The following is a 16,885-nucleotide window of genomic DNA, read 5'->3' on the forward strand; positions in this document are numbered from 1 at the left end:
TCCAACCACCTCGAAGGTGCCAGTGTGGTGTAGTGGTTAAAAGCGGTAGACTCATAATCTGGTGAACCGGGTTCGCGTCTCCGCTCCTCCACCTGCAGCTGCTGGGTGACCTTGGGCTAGTCACACTTCTCTGAAGTCTCTCAGCCCCATTCACCTCACAGAGGAAGGGGAAGGAGAATGTGAGCCGCTTTGAGACTCCTTCAGCGGGATATCAAATCCAAACTCTTCTTCTTCTTCTTCACTGAGCATCACAGCTGAGTGGTGGGATTCAAACCTTCGTCCCTCCTGGGTCCTGGTCCAACACACCAACCACTACTGCCTTTCTTCGTTTGCTGACATGGGAACAAAATATCACCCACACCAGCCTTATGGCCACTCACCACCCCAAGGTCACCTCACCAAGCAGGAACTCAGGGGTGCCATTTGCCCAACCCAAACCACAGCTGCCTCTTTTCCACAAGGAGGACAGAATCATAGAATCTTAGAGATTAAGGAGTTTTGGGGTTCCTGGGTGCAGCACGTCCTACCAGGAAGACCCCAGAGGAGTGTTGCATTGTGGGTCAGGATTGTCAAAGCTGCTACAATTCAATTCTTTATTGCCATCCCTTTTGCAAAGGCTTTCCCCTTCGAAGAAGTCAAAGCAGTCCAAGAGAAGCCAGCTGCACGGAGCCATCTGTTCGGCTTACACTGAAGGGCTAAGGGCGAAGAATAAATTACCCCAACAAGCCCCACCCCACCCATAGCTGCCGCAGCCCCTCAAATACAGAGAGACACACCCTTCCTGCAGTTCTCTGTCCAGGGGAGAAGAGTTCGAGAGAGAGGAAAATCCCTCAAGGAAACATTGCCCTCTGCTGCAGGACACGAGTTTGAGAGAGGAGCAAATCCTGCAAGGAAAGGGCATCCTCCATTGCAGTTTCCCCCATTTGCACACACATCCAAAATCCCACCCCCCAGGCCTCAGAGGTTTTGGTAAACAACTTTCTTCCCGCAGACCAAGTCTGGCTGATGGATGGCATCCCACATCACCAGCATCTCGTAAGGAACGAATCGGTGCACCAGGAGCAGCTCCTTGTAATAGCAGGGGTCGAAGGACTCGAGCTTGGACGAGGGCACGCGCACCCCCACCGTGCGGATGCCCATGTGCGAGGCGGGCGCCAGTCCCGCCCTCTCCAAGCACATCCCCAGGTAGACGTCATCGATGGGGAATAGCTCAATGCCCAGGGATTTTTGGTAGATGGTCCGCGAGGTGAAGCCGGACATGAGGAGCCCTCCACCGCCGCAATAGGGCGGGTACGACTTGGAGGTGGTCACCTGCTCAGGGACGTAATACTTGCTCCACTTCTCACGGATGGGGCCCACATTGGTGATCAGCTGCCCCACAAAGAGATGCTCATCACCCGCACCCGGGATGCCGAGAAGGTAGTGCACCATGTTGTCCGTGTTGGCGAAGACGTCGTCGTCCCCATTGAAGACGAACCGCACACCCGGGCAGCGAGCCTCCATCCAGGCGTGGAAGAGGACCTGCTTGAGTGTCAGGTTGAAGAAGCTGTCCTGGAAGCCCCACTGCAGGATGTCCCCGTGCTCCTCCGTCTCCAGCCTCAGCAGCCGGCCCAGCTTGCGGGCATCACGGGCATTCCCCGGGACCCCCGCCAGGAAGACCCTGCGAATGTGGACGCCCTCAAAGGTCCGCTCGTGGCCCCAGGTCTTGCGGATGATCTCACGGCGCTCATAGTTCCCTGGAGAGGACTTGATGGCCAGCAGGAGGAAGACCTCGTGCGAGAACTCGGGGCGCCCGCATTTCTCTGGCAAGTCCAGGAGCAGCGGGAACGCCTTGCAGTGCTTGTAGCGCAAAAAGTCCTGGATGTGGCCCGGCAGCTTGGCAAAGCCAGGGACACTGGCCACAGAGACGTTCTCACGGCACTCAGCAGCGGGGCTGTGCCAGGGCTGGGTGGTGGCAGCAGTTGTGGGTGGACTTGGGATGGCGGCTCTGGGCTCTGTCGAGACAGCAGGGTCCTCGTCGGTCTGGAGGAGAAAGAAGAGCCCCATGAAGCCCACCACACCCAAGACGGCAGCTTCCACCTTGTAGCACCAACGCCGCGACATTTCCACCTGGGAGAGAAGGGGAGAACAGAGTGGGTGAGAGGCACACGAGGCATTCCTGTGTTGCAGGGGGGTTGGACTGGATGACCCTTGGGGTCCCTTCCAACCCTACAGCTCAGGGAATGAGGTTGATTCTCTCTCACACACATATGCCCACCTAGGACTGATCCAGGCGTGAACCAGGAGTAAATCACACCATGCAAATAGGAGTTGACTCTTTTCTAGCAAAAACAGGATCTACACAGGGTGTCAAGCCTAGTGAGCACAGCAACTATTCCCCAGTAGTTCTTACCCCCATGAAGCAGTTACAGATACTGAAGATCATCCCCGCCTCCCCATAGCCATCTAAATCCCCTCCTCTCCAGAGTTTTCCCCAAGCAATTGGAGACTCCACCTACGTGTAGCCAACCTTTCCTCCGCCCTTTTCATGCCTCTTCTGGTTCTGGGAGACAAAGGGGGGACGGGAGCTTTGCACCACAGGAGGAGGAGACCCTCCCTCTTCTCCTGCCTCAGATTCTGGACTTCTCTCTGCCACCAACACTCTCCGCTCGCTAAGCAGTGTTACCTCTTCTGCTTCCCACCATACTCCTCCTCATCATCTCCTTCCAGCCATTCATCATCGTCCCACCTCCAACCCCTTGTTTCTGAACCTTCTTCCTATGGGGGTTCCCTTGGGTGTCCCCAGCCAATTCCTCCCACCTCAGTCCCCTCCTCTTCAGGACTTTTCCCAAGCAATCTGAGGCTATGCCTGGGTGCAGCCAACCACACTCTTCATGCCTCTTCTGGTTCTGGCAGACCAGTGGGGAGGGGAGTTGGTCACAACAGGAGGGGGAGATACCCGTGACTTTTCCCCAGCCAGACTCCTCTTAGCCTCCTTCCTCTCCAGAAACCTCTTCTGCCTCTGGTTCTGGAATGCTGTCTGCCACAGACTCTCCTCACTCACTCACTAAGCCCTGTTGCCTCTTCAGCTTCCACCACCTCCTCCTCCCATTCTTCTCCCTCCTCGTCTTCCCACCACCAATCCCCTGGCTGTGAGCCTCCTTCTCTGTGCCCAACCAGCCCATCACAGCAGGACCATCCAAATGTCCTTCTGGCTGGCTGGCTCAGTGGCCCTATAGATGCTATGGAGTCCAGCCAAACCTTCATCACGCCCAGTGCTCAGGGATGATGAATACCATCCAAAGATCCTAGTCCTCATGTTTTCCATAAAAAGGGTGACCAGTGGGGAACTGCGCCTGGTGATCGGATTAAGTTGACAGTATTTCCTTGGACTTTGCTATTTTAACTCACGTGCAACTACTCATCCCACATGCTTATTTTACGGTTCTGCTTTTCCTCTTCTAATTTTTGCCTGTTGCTGCAACCATCCTCTCTGTTTTATATACATTATAAAAAGAAAATTGCAATAATAAACTTTACCCCAAAGGGTGTGGGTGTGTGTTCGGCAGGCAACACACGGAAGAGGACAGGCTCCTCACTCTTGATGGAACCCATCCCAGTTTTGGAAGGGCAAACATTCAAAACTAGCACTAGGATCATCCTAACCCCAGGGCAGAGGAGGAAATGCTGGGCAGGGAGCAGGAGGAGGAGGAAGTAGCAACCAGGGCTCCGTCCAGAGGGAAGACTGTGCAAATGGGAGCCTCGAGCGCCTTGCTTTGACCTCACATCAACCATGCAGTTGATCCTAGCAAAGCAACATAATAATAATAATAATAATAATAATAATAATAATAATAATAATAATAGTCTTATTTGTACCCTGCCCAACTGACTGCGTTGCCCCAGCCACTCTGAGCAGCTTCCAGCATATACAAAATAACAATTATCAAAAAACTAAAATTATGGTCTTTGCAAAGAGGCCCAAAACATATGTGTGGTCTATAGACGGGCATAAGATTGAACAGGTTACCTGTTTTAAATATCTAGGTATAGCCCTGCACTCATCAGGAAGTAGGAAGACCCATGGCATGTACGTTGCAGGGAATGCCCAGAGAAGTGCCAATGTACCTCAGGTCTAAAGGTGGGAATTATATACCAGCAGCCTTAAAGTTGTTTGAGGCCAAGTCAATTGCACAATTGCTATATGGTGCTCAATTAGGCCCATTTACCAACTATGCCCCTTTAGAGGTGGTGCAATCCAAATTCCTAAGATCTGCTTTACAAGTACCCAGATATGTCTCCAATGCCACCATACGCCTCGAGACTGCAGTTCTAAGAATCGAGGCAAGAGTGTGGCTGGCCATTTTAAATTACTGGCTGAGACTAGTCTTCTTCCCGAGTGGCCTGGCTCCGTTGACCATCAAAGATGACTTCCAAACAACATGGAAAGGAGCAGTGGGAAAAATAATAGCAACCCTGGGATTTAATCCACAAACCCTGCTTGCCATGGGGTATGAAGGAGCAAGAAACACTATTAAACAGCGAGTGGTAGACACTCAAAGACAAGCTGACTTGGCCAGCTCCCCAAGATTTCTGATTAGTGAAAATAGACGATATTTGACCACCCAAATGCCATACGTAGCTAATCTTGAAATTCCAAAGCAGTGAAGGGCATTCACTTTGGCCCGATGTCGGGCATTACCTTCAGCAATGCAAGAAGGCCGTTACGAGAAGATACCCCATGAAGAAAGGAAATGCCCTTGTGGTGCGGGGCAGCAGGAAACATTAGAACATGTCTTCTTCTACTGCAAGTATTATACGGACGTCCGAGCAAGGTTTATCCAACCCATTTTAGATAAGTCTCCTGGGCTTTCAGAACAACATAATATCTCATTGCTATTACAGGATGAAAGCCCAGAAATCACTTACGCTGTCGCCAGATTCTGTGCAGCCTTGATAGATATACGTCGAAAGATGGTCTGTGATGTAAATCGACTTTAAATAGTGGCCTAAAACATTGTTGGATCTATATTTTAGTAGCCTATCTCATAGAACCGATACCCGAGTCTAAATTTTATTAGTTATATCTATGTTTAATCAATGATTTTAAGGACATGGTTTAAGTTGGGCTGGATATGTTGAATATGCCCTCATCATGTAATGAGTACCCATTTAAACATATATTTTTTACATTGTTTTTATAAATGTAAATATCTTGTTTTATACTGGTCTGTGACCGAATAAAGTACATTCATTCATTCATTCATTCATACAAAATAACAACAACAACAACAACAACAACAACAACAATAATAATAATAATATACATCGAGCATTAACAAACCTTCCCCATACAGGGCTGCCTTTGGAGAGCCTCGTGCTCCACTTCCCACTCTGCACGTGAACAAAGGTGTTCTTGTGCAATTGGAGAAGTCCGTCAAGGAAGGGTGAGAAGCCGCAAGCAAGTCAGTTGTCTTTCCTGACCTGCAGAGTGCAGAGGACACTCTAGCCTTTCGTGGCACAAAATAGGCAGACTGCGGAGAGGACTCCTGTCCGTCTACGTAAAAGAATCATAATTTAAATCATTTTATTCTTTCCACCCAGCCCATCTGGCTGGGTTTCCCCAGCCGCTCTCTGTTTGAGACGCCTCCACGAAATGGCTTGGAGCAGGAGGTGCTTTCGTCAGCAGCCCCCAGAGGAAGGACCGGGGTTGAGGGGGCAGAGCACTTGCTTGGCATGTGTCAAGGTCCCAAGCTCAATCCCAACTGGCAGTCTCTCCAGGTGCTTTATTTTAAAATTATTTATTTAATAACATTGTATAGCACCCTTCATTCAAAGATCACGGGGCAGATCACAACATAAAAACACAAAACAACGTCCTTTGCCAGGCGCCTTCCACAAATGGTGAGCCGCGGCAGAAAAGGCCATGTTCTTTAGCTGCCACCTTCCAGACCCGTCTTGGAGGAGGCGCACAAAGACTGCCCTCGGAGAAAGATCTCAGGGTCCAGGACGGGTTATTATTATTATTATTATTATTATTATTATTATTAAACAAATTTGGCAAAACAAATTGCCAATCAATACCATCAGTTACATTTTTCTCCCCTTTTTATTCCCTTCCCTCAGCTCCCTTCTACAATTTATTTATACATGTTATTTTCTGCATGTTATAAATTTGTACATATCATTACTTCCTCTATGTATCATGTGTTCTACTAATAATAAATTTGTGAATGTTTATTCAAAACCTGCCAAAGAGTCCAGATCATTTTGTTGTCTTTTTAAGTAGTTTGTAAAAAGTTCCCATTCTTCTTTAAAGTCTCGGTTGTCCTTCTCACATAGCTTATATGTTAACTTTGCCAATTCCACACAACTCTTCAGTTTTTCTTGCCATTGTTCTTTCGTCGGTATTTCCTCATTCTTCCATTGTTGTGCCAGCAAGACTTTTGCCGCCGTTGTAGCATACATACATGAATAGATTCTTTATTTTCTTTGGCAGATCTTGTCCTAAAATCCCTAACAGAAATGCTTCTGGGTTTTTTTAACAAACGTCATTCTAAACATTTTTTTCAGTTCATTGTATATCATCTCCCAAAAAATTTAACTTCTTTACATTCCCACCACATGTGATAAAACGTACCCTCTTTTTCTTTACATTTCCAACATATATTTGATCCAGTTTTGTACATTTTTTGCTATTTTTACTGGTGTAATATACCATCTATACATCATTTTCATGTAAAATCTGTAAATTTCAGATCTACTTTCCACAGTTTCTCCCAATCCTCAAATTGTATGTTATGTCCGATATCTTGTGCCCATTTAATCATTACTGATTTGACCTCCTCATCTTTCGTTTCCTATTCTAACAGCATACTATATGTTTTCTTCAGTAACTTTACATCTTCTTCTATAACCTCCTGTTGGAATCTAGAGGTCGTGTAACTAAACCCCTTTTTTTGTCTTCCTTGTACAGCTCATTTAATTGTCTGTAGTACAACCAACTCTGAAAATGTTCTTTAATTTCCTCATAATCTTTTAATTTCCATTTGCCTTCTTGGTCTCTCAACAAGTTTCTGTATGTAGGCCACTTTCAGGGTCCGGGGCGGTTTATACGGGGAAAGACAGTCCAGTACTGCAAGAAGCAAAGATCACCCGTGCCAAAGCAATGATTCTTCAACATCAACTTTGTTGGACTGGTCCTGTTGTTCGGGTGCCTGATTATCATCTCCCACAGCAACTACTCTATTCTGAACTCAAGAATGGAAAGCAAAATACCGGTGGACAACAAAAGAGGTTTAAAGATGCTCTCAAGGCAAATCTTTTAAAATGTAGTATAAACACCAACAACGGGGAAACACTGGCCTGTGAGCACTCCAGTTGGAGAACAGCCTTTCCCAAAGGTATCATGGGCTTGGAAGACACTTGAACTCAGGACCAAGGGGAGAAACGTGCTAAGAGGAAGGCATGCTTGGCAAACCCTCACTGTGATCAACTCCCACTCGGAAACCTGTGTCCCCACTGTGGAAGGACGTGTGGATCCAGAATTGGCCTCCACAGTCACTTACGGACTCACTTTAAAAAATGTGTTTATGGAAGACAATTTTACTCAGCTCTGAGGGATCGAAGAAGAAGATGATGCTGTCCTGAGCCGTTTCAGGTGTTATAGCTCAAAAGCAGCACTTTGAATTGGGCAGCTCCTAATGTCAAGAGAAAATAACGGCAACTTATCTGCAAAGGCATTCCCAATCCCCAGCCACTCTGGGCAGCTCCCAACAAAATATTAAAAGCATCATAACACATCAGACATTAAAAACTTCCCTAAACCGAGTTGCCTTTAGATGCCTCTAAAAGTCAAATAGTTGTTCATTTCCTTGACATCTGGGGGGAGGGCATTCCACAGGGCGGGCGCCACTACTGAGAAGGCCCTTTGCCTGGTTCCCTGCAACTTCACTTCTCGCAGGGAGGGAATCACCAGAAGAACCTCAGAGGTGGACTGAACGATGGGGGTGAAGACACTCCTTCACCTATACTGAGTCGAGGACATTTAGGGTTGTACAGGTTAGCACCAACACTTTGAATTGTGCTTAGAAACGTATTGGGAGCCAATGTAGGTATTTCAGGACCGGTGTAATATGGTCCTGGCAGCCACTCCCAGTCACCAGTCTAGCTGCCACATTTTGGATTAGATGTAGTTTCCACGTCACCTTCAAAGGTAGCCCCACGGAGATTGCATTGCAGTAGTCCAGAGCATTGCACCACAGTCCGCGGGAAGAGAGGGTCTCCGCCTGCGTACCAGGTGGAGCTGGTAGACAGCCGCCCTGGACACAAAATTGACCTGCGCCTCCATGGACAGCTGTGAGTCCAAAATTACTCCCAGGCTGCGCACCTTCTCCTTCAGGGGCACAGTTACCCCATTCAGGACCAGGGAGTCCTCCACACCTGCCCACCCCCTGTCCCCCCAAAACAGTACTTCTGTCTTGTCGGGATTCAGCTACAATCCGTTAGCCGCCATCCATCCTCCAACCGTCTCCAGACACTCACACAGGGGTCCCGCTCAACTCTATGAGCCTAACTCGCAAACAAAATACAATAATGCTGTAATACTGACTGCAACACCATTCTTTGTAGCCCAAAACTGTGCGTTGATGGAGGGGGATAGTGGAGCAGAAGACTCTTACTCTCAGGGTCATGGGTTTGAGCCCCACCTTGGCCACAAGATGACACTCAGGGTCCCTTCCAACTCTACAATTAAATTTTAAAAAACAACACCATCACTGCAGGCTTGTCCTTTTGCACCTGGAGGGCCTCTCCTTCTCTTCATCTAGGCAAGCTCAGGACTTTTAACACCCTGCCTGACTTTCCAAGGCCCCTGAAGGACTAAGTCAGTTTCGCACATGACAAGAGACATGAAATGGTTAAGTCTCCCTTAGTTTCCTTTTCTCTGACCTGCGGTTATAATTACTGTATTGGTTATAATTACTGTATTCTCAGATCCTCTTCCTCCTTCCCAGCCAAGACTCGGTCTGTGTGTGTGTGTGTGTGTGTGTTGTGGCAACGGTGCCAAGTGCTTGTTATATCTCCCTGTTTGCTTTCTCCAAGCCACAGGCTCCAATTAAAGGAGTTCCCAACCGACTCCTTATCTGGCAATACAATACTTCATCTGCACAGGTTTCAAAGTGCAAAGGCAGCAAGGGACAAATTCCCAAAATGCAAAAAAGAAAAGAAATGGAGTCATAGAATTGGAGGGTTGGAAGGGACCCCCAAGGGTCATCCAGTCCAACCCCCTGCAGTGCAGGAAGCACAGGTAGAGAATCCCTGACAGGTGCCCCCCCCCCCGACCTCTGCTTAGAAACCAACCAACGCTTTCTTTCATGGGAGTCCACTCTGCCAGCAAAGGACTCTTACCCTCAGAAACATCTTCCTGACGATAAGCCGGAATCTCCTTCCTCACCCTTTGAATCCGCCAGTTTGGATCCTGCCCTCCGGAGCAGCAGGAAACAAGCCGGTTGCATCTTCGACTTGAGCAGCTCTTTGGTCTGTTTCAGAGAAAGGAACTCCCTGCGCCCCGCGGCAAATTTAATTCCCGGTTCCAAACACTGAGCCTTCCTCTTCTCGTCTGTCCTCCTGTTTTGCTCCAAAGTCCAACCAAGAGTCTTGCACCTGGCCTCCGCTTGCACCCAAAGCCATTGCTTCTGCTCTCGCTTCCCTTTCTAGCTATGTTGGGGTCTGTTTTTCAACCTCCAAGTTCAGTCTGACACTTTCCGGAAGGCATTAATAACTCGGTTTCCTGCATCGACTTTGTAAAGGCACAAACAGACCTCAGACCCGTTCGGAAATGCTTTCTTTGCTGTATTTATCCCAGGGTGCTTCACTGATCAAAACACAGGGTGGGGGTTGGACTAGATGACCCTGCAGTGGCTTTCCAGCAGGTTTCAGGATTGAACCTGAAAAATTCTGCAGGAGCTAAGTTTCTAGACCTCATGCTTTTGGGGGAAAAGGATGGGTTTGAATGGAACGCCAGAAGTTGCCTTGCACTGAGTCAGACCAGGCCTAATGAGCATCTCTCCCCAGTAGGTCTTGCCCCAATGAGGCAGTTGCAGACCCTCCAAGGGTCCCGGTTTCCCAGGGACAGTTCCAGAACTACATAAACTGTGCCAGTTTCCCTCTTGACCCCAGAATGTCCCGCTTTTCCTCTTTCCTCCATGTCTCAGAGAACAATTAAAAGTGGTCTGCATGTAAGGTGCAAAAACAAAGCCCTGTTTATCTGGAAAATAAAATCCCTGCACCAAATGAAGGAAACAATGAAGCTGGCATAGGGAGCCCTGCCTATAATTTTGAAGGCAAGGTCTGGAGTCTGTTTGTGCCTTTAAAAGTCTTTCATTGTAATGCTTCCACAGGCAGCCATTTCTTGGAAACACAGGGAGTGTCTCTTCCTTATTTGTAACAGCAAGAGCAGATCGACAGTGGAACAGACTCCCACAAGAAGTGGTGGACTCTCCTTTCTTGGAGGTTGGATGGCCATCTGTCTGCGATGTTTTAGCTGAGTTTCCTGCATTGCAGAGGGTTGGACTGGATGACCCTCAGGGTCCCTTCCAGCTCCACATTTCTATGATTCTCCCTGTTAGCAGTTCCTGCATTGCAGGGGGTTGAATGAGATGATCCTCAAAGTTCCTTCCAACTCTACATTTCTATGATTCCATACACCTGTCTTCTCAGGGGCTGAAGATCCCTAAGAACTGAGGAATCCAGATAGACTGTCCCTGGACCTGGAGGTTCCAAAAGAAGAGCTGGATTGCTAGATCAGACCCCAAAAGGGCCCATCTCCCCTCCTGGGGATGCCAGGCACTGGGATTCAGGAATATACATTGCCTCTGACTGTGGAGCACAGCCACCCTGACTAGTAGCCATCGATAGCCCTCTCCCCCTCCATGAATTTGGCCAATCCTCTTTTAAAGCAATGCAAGTTGGTGGCCACTCCTGTGGCAAGGAGTTCCACAGCTTAACTGAGCACCTGTGAGAGCAGGAGCTGGCCTGATCCCCTCAGGTTCTTCTTCTGTCACCCGTGGAATGTTGCAGGGCTGCAACAAAACCAGAGGCAGAGTCAAAAAAGGGACCCCTCCCTCATCGTGCAGACCCCACCTCAAGTCACATTCCAAGCACACCTGCCCCACAGCATTCACCTTTGCATCGCACACAAAACTGGCCCCAAGAAAAATCCAGCCCAGGACATTCTGCGAGCTCAGAATGCAGCTAAGCTGGTTTCTTTGCAGGTGGAAATTGCCATGAGCTTCTTTGGACTCAATCCAAGGTAGCCAAAAATGAGGCGAGGTCCACCCAGGGCAGTCCTGTATGGTGAGGAGGTCAGCCATTTCACACAGAATCATCAAACTGGAAGGGGTCCCCGAGGGTCATCTAGCCCAACCCCCTGCAATGCAGGAATCTATCACCCAACATGGGGCTCTAACCCAATACCCTGAGATTCCAGTTGTATAGTTCTGATAATCTAGCTGTGATTCCTAGTTGTGAACTGGTTCTCAAAGCCACTGCTGCCTCCACAAATCTCAGCTAGATATGAACCATGACAGGGGGTTGGGCTGGATGACCCCGGGGAGCCCTTCCATCTCTACTGTTCCATGAATGGCCTAGCTCAGCAGAAGGCAGCTTTGGCTACATCAACCTGTCCTGTTTAATTCTTTTTGGTAGCCAAATTCAGGGTGACCTCTACTCAGAGTAGACTCACTGAAACCAGAGCAAGCTCAGTGAGCCATGCCAGCTGATTTGGGTAGGTTCTGCTCCGAGTGAAGAAGTGGAGGAAGAAGTGGCTTAAAAAAAAAAAAAAATTATTTGTTGCAAACTGGACCAAAAAACAATTTCCAGAGAAAAAACGAATAAATCTATCCTCTGGGGAGGTTGCCAAATCTCACCGTAGAGCCACGGCTGGTTCAGTCCCCAGGAGTCATAGTCCAGCATGCTGTTCTGACAGCAGCTGACCTATTGCCACTCTTAGGAAACCCCATAAGCCGGATCTGGGTGCAAGAGCAACTCTCCCCTCCTGCGGTTTCCTGCAACTGGTGTCCAGGAGCATTGATACCTCCGACTCTGGAGGGCAGAGGAGCATGAAAAATAAAAAAAAACGCCAATGCTATTCTAGGCTGTTGCAGCTTAGAAGTTTGATTTATTCACATATTTAGGCCTGGAATTAGATGGAGTGCGTACAAACCTGACAGCCTGGTCATCTCATTGGGGGTTTCTTCCCCACTAGAGACCAAGGCATCTCCAGAGGGGAAATGTCAGGTTCTGCACTTAGGCAGGAAGAATGAGATGCACAAATATAAGATGGGGGACACCTGCCTTGCCAGTAGAATCATAGAATGGTAGAGTTGGAAGGGACCCCAAAGGTCATCCAGTCCAACCACTTGCAATGCAGGAATCTCAGCTAAAGCATCCAGGACAGATGGCCACACAACCTCATGTAATGAGTACCCATTTAAACATATATTTTTTACATTGTTTTTATAAATGCAAATATCTTGTTTTATGCTGGTCTGTGACCGAATAAAGCACGGGTGTCAAACACAAGGCCCACGGGCCGAATCCGGCCCGCCAGACCTCATCATGTGGGGCGGCAGCGCGGAGGAGGCACCCCCCCGGGGGCGGGGTGTCGTGACGTTGCGTCGTGATGTCACGACACAACGTCAGGACTGAGTGCGCACGTGCGTGCGCACTCCGTTGCTGGGCTCCCGCTGCTGCTGCCGCTTCCGCAGCGACTTTGCAAGCCCTCTGAGTGAAAAAGTGGCTTGGGGGGGGCTGCCATGCGCGATCGGCAGCTGCCCCCAAGCCGCCTTTTCATCCGGCGGGCTCGCAAAGTCGCTGCGGAAGCGGCAGCAGCAGCGGAAGCCCAGTGACAGAGTGCGCACGCGCGACATTATTACTTACATTATTACAAAAAACAGTCATAATTGAATGCAGTGACAATAATTTATGATAATAAAGAGTGGACACATAGTCCTACAGATACAACCGGCCCTTTGAGGGTGACCAAACTGCTGGTGCGGCCCCCGATGAATTTGAGTTTGACACCCCTGTAAAGTATTCATTCAGTCAGTCATTCAGTCAGTCAAACCTCCAAGGAAGGAGAGTCCATGTGAAAAGGATTGAGGGGTCTTGGTGGACCATAAGCTTAACATGAGTGAACGGTGTGATGCAGCAGCAAAAAAAGCTAATGCTCCACAGAAGTCAGAAAAAAGCTAATGCTCCATCGAGGGAAGTCATAGCCCCACTCTAGTCTGCCCTGATGTTGGGAAAGATGGAGGGCACAAGGAGAAGGGGACGACAGAGGATGAGATGGTTGGACAGTGTTCTCGAAGCTACTAACATGAGTTTGGCCAAACTGTGGGAGGCAGTGAAGGATAGGCGTGCCTGGCGTGCTCTGGTCCATGGGGTCACGAAGAGTCGGACACGACTGAACGACTGAACAACAACAATTCTGCCTTATTCAGGTCACACCTGGAATACTGTGTCCAATTCTGGGCACCACAATTTAAGGAGGGTGTTGAGAAGCTGAGACATGTGCAGAGGAGGGAGGCCAAGATGATCAAGGGTCTGGAAAGCAAACCTGATGAGGAGCGTTTGAAGGAGCTGGGGATGTTTAGCCTGGGAAAGAGAAGACTGAGAGGAGATATGAGAGCCACCTTCAAACATCTAAAGGGCTGTCATATGGAAGATTGAGCAAGCTTGGTTTCTCCTGCTCCAGAGAGTAGGACTTGAACCCATGGCTTCAAGTGACAAGAAAGGAGCAGCTCTCCGTCGTTTTAGTCCAACCTGGAGATGCCCTCAAAGGATTGACTTCATGTCCCCCTGCATGTGGAGTGAATGTTCTGCTGAGCTCAAGTCTTCCCTAGAAATGAAGAAAGATTCTAGTCCTCTTGGTTCCCAACAAAAGGATGGCATAAATAGGAACAGCGGCCACTGCTGAGTCTTCCAGCTCAGGAATGTCCACACTGACTGGCAGCAGGTCTCTGGGATTCAAGGAAGGGTGCCTCTTCCAGCCCTACCTGGAGACACTGTGGGGTTCAAATCCCCCCACTTGGCCACGAAAGGTCTGACTTGGGGAGCCAGCCATGTGGCCTCTCAGTCTAGCCTACCTCAAAGGGTTGTTGTACAGTTCACATATATATATAGAGAGAGAGAGCCACATTCCCCCTGCTCGCTGGCTGGGATCTTTGGAAGTCACTGCCTCAGGAAAACAGCCCAGATCCTTCCTGGCTGAAGATTTCCCTGTTCCAACAGTCTTTGGGGAACCCTTTAATAAAAAGGTTGCTGCTGTTTCTATTGCACATTTAAAACAGATTTTATAGATCTATATAGTCTTATTTCTATCAATGTTTAACTGCTTTTTAATGATTCCCCCCCCCAAAAAATGTGATTCTTGCTTTTATATATCAGCTGCCTTGAGTCCCTTTCATGTGGGGTGTAAATAAATACATAAGGAATAAATGAAAGCACCTTCTGGAACAGCCTCTTCTAGCTCTTCCAAACTACAACTCCCAGAGGCCCCAAGCCAGCGCTGCACGGAGGAAATGAATCCCTGCAGGGCTGATCACGGCTGTGCCTGTTTACTGCTCAGTATGGCTCTTCATTTTTTTGGATTATTTAATTTTTATACCATTCAACTCTCGCCAGTTTTTTAAAACAAACAAACAAACAAACAAAACCTTCATCCAGGAATAGCGTTTAACAGCTGCAAAGATTTATAATAGCTAAAAAGCAAACACTAAGATTATAAAGCAATAGCTAAAAGGTAAATGCTAAGGTTATAATAGCTTAAAAGTGTTTAAGATTATAACAGCTAAAAACGGGAAAGCACGTGTCCCACTACACCTGAATGGGTTGAGAAAAAGCTGGAAACTCTGAGTAAGATAATTAATTGCAACCAGCCCCACGTGTTAATGGGGAGGAAATTGGTTTTTGAGGTTTTTTTTGCCATGTTTTGGATCAACAAGTTCAGAGACAAAGTCCAGCCTAATGCTGCACTGAACCTGCTGTGTCAATATTTCTTTATCATGGGTTTACTGTGCTTATCTGGAGAATAATTTCATGCATCTACAGACACACACCCTAATTCTAATTGGGTTTTGTTATCCACCCCCCACAAAAGCACCACCAACGCTTCTGAATGGACTCACCCAGAGACTGAGCCTTCTCTCCGGCAAAGAGTCCGTCTGCCTCGCGCACCTGGTAGCCTGACTCACCTGGGCAGGTAAGGGGGCGGGGCCAGGCACGGCCAAGGGGCAGGGCTTGAAGGCAGCACCCCCACCCAAAGCAAGGTCGGCTCCAAGCACCCCCCAAAAGGAGGGGGGAAGCAGAGCGAGGTCCTGCCTGGCTTTCTGAAAGGAGAGCCTGATAAGATTACAGGTGTGTGTTTGAGCGAGAGAGAAAAGAGGAATAATTTCAAGGGCGTGGAGGAAGGTAACCCAATCTCCTAGGCAACACCTGTGCGGCTTAAGTTTGCCTCGTTGGACCCACAGGGTCCAATTTTGTCTTCTCCCCACCCCGTTTTTGAAAAATAATAGTAGCAGTAAATAAATGAATCAGAGTGTTGGAAGAGACCCAGAGGGTCATCTAGTCCAACCCCCTGCAATGCAGGAATCTCAGCTAAGGCAGCTGCTTAGAGCGCAGCGCTGACAACGGGCAAGGTTGCAGGTTGGATCCCCGGCGCATGGGACAGCTGCCTATTGCTGCCTTGCAGGGGGTTGGACTGGTTGACCCTCGGGGTCCCTTCCAGCTCTACCTTTCTATGATTCCCTGACAGTATTCATGTTTATCATGCTTTTTATCATGTTTTTATTACTGGTGCAAGGTGATGTACACCACCCTGGGATCTTTTGATAAAAGGGTATATAAATGGAATAAATTATAATAATAATGTTGCAACAATATGTAGCTAAGAGTGTTATGCATCAAACATCAGTGCTTCCTATGCAAAAAGGGGGGGGGGGATAAAGGGGGGAAAGGAAACAGACTTTTAAAATTATTATTTCATACAATTTATCTGCCGGTTGGTTGTAAAGGGAAAGCGGTCTGCAAGGAAGATGAAATGATAACATTATTACTGAAAAATTAACCTGGCTAATTAAACCACCTGTTGCCTTTTAAACGGGGAGTGTTGTTTTCATTTGTGACTTTGCTATGTAATTTTCTGTTTTTATATTGTACACCCCCCTGTGATCCTGAGATGAACAGCAGTATGTAAATGTCGTAAGTAATAATTTAAAACCTGCAGAAAGTGTGCAAACCACAATAGATTAAAACTTTAGAAAGAACACATCTTTTAACTGCTGCAAGAGTACAGTGCAGTTTGGCAAACAGCATTATTGGGGAAAGTGACTCAAAAATCACCAGCAGCAAGGAATTAAGATTAAATTGCGAGTGGTTAACTTCTACTTGGGAACCGAAGTCCGTAACGAAGTCTCTGTTGGTGATTCATAGAGGCTTCGTAAAGAATCACAGAATCATAGAATCGCAGAGATGGTAGGAACCCTGAGGGTCATCCAGTCCAACCCCAAATGGGGCTCGAACCCAGGACCTGGAGATTGAGTCTCTGCTCTCCCAATTGAGCTATCCCAGACTGTTCCACTTGCCTGCGCAGTGACTGAGCTCAGATAACCACAATTACAAAATGTATTATTTGAGTGACTGAGAAAGCCGAAGGGATGGCTATTCTTTGAAACTGATTTATGACTCTTGGCTCATCTGAGAATAAAATTGTATATGTTTAAAATGTTGAAACTTAATAAAAATAAAATTGGGGGGGAATGAATTGAGGGGACACCAAACTAGGAGGGGTCACAGGAGATTCAAAATGACCATAATACAATGCAGACCTTGGTGCAAGCTAACAAAA

General features: G+C 47.9%; 1 protein-coding gene across 1 annotated transcript; it reads right to left on the minus strand.

Moving 5' to 3' along the window:
* Positions 1-491: 491 nt before the first annotated feature.
* B3GNT3 (UDP-GlcNAc:betaGal beta-1,3-N-acetylglucosaminyltransferase 3) lies at positions 492-15,184 on the minus strand. The gene is made up of 2 exons (XM_033136801.1): positions 15,168-15,184; positions 492-2,109 (listed from the first exon to the last, which is right to left on the minus strand). The coding sequence occupies exon 2, from the start codon at positions 2,101-2,103 to the stop codon at positions 958-960; it is 1,146 nt and encodes a 381-aa protein (XP_032992692.1). The 5' UTR covers positions 2,104-2,109; positions 15,168-15,184; the 3' UTR covers positions 492-957.
* Positions 15,185-16,885: the final 1,701 nt, after the last annotated feature.

The sequence above is a fragment of the Lacerta agilis genome, chromosome 18 (genome assembly GCF_009819535.1).
Source record: "Lacerta agilis isolate rLacAgi1 chromosome 18, rLacAgi1.pri, whole genome shotgun sequence".
Classification (NCBI taxonomy): Eukaryota; Metazoa; Chordata; class Lepidosauria; order Squamata; family Lacertidae; genus Lacerta; species Lacerta agilis.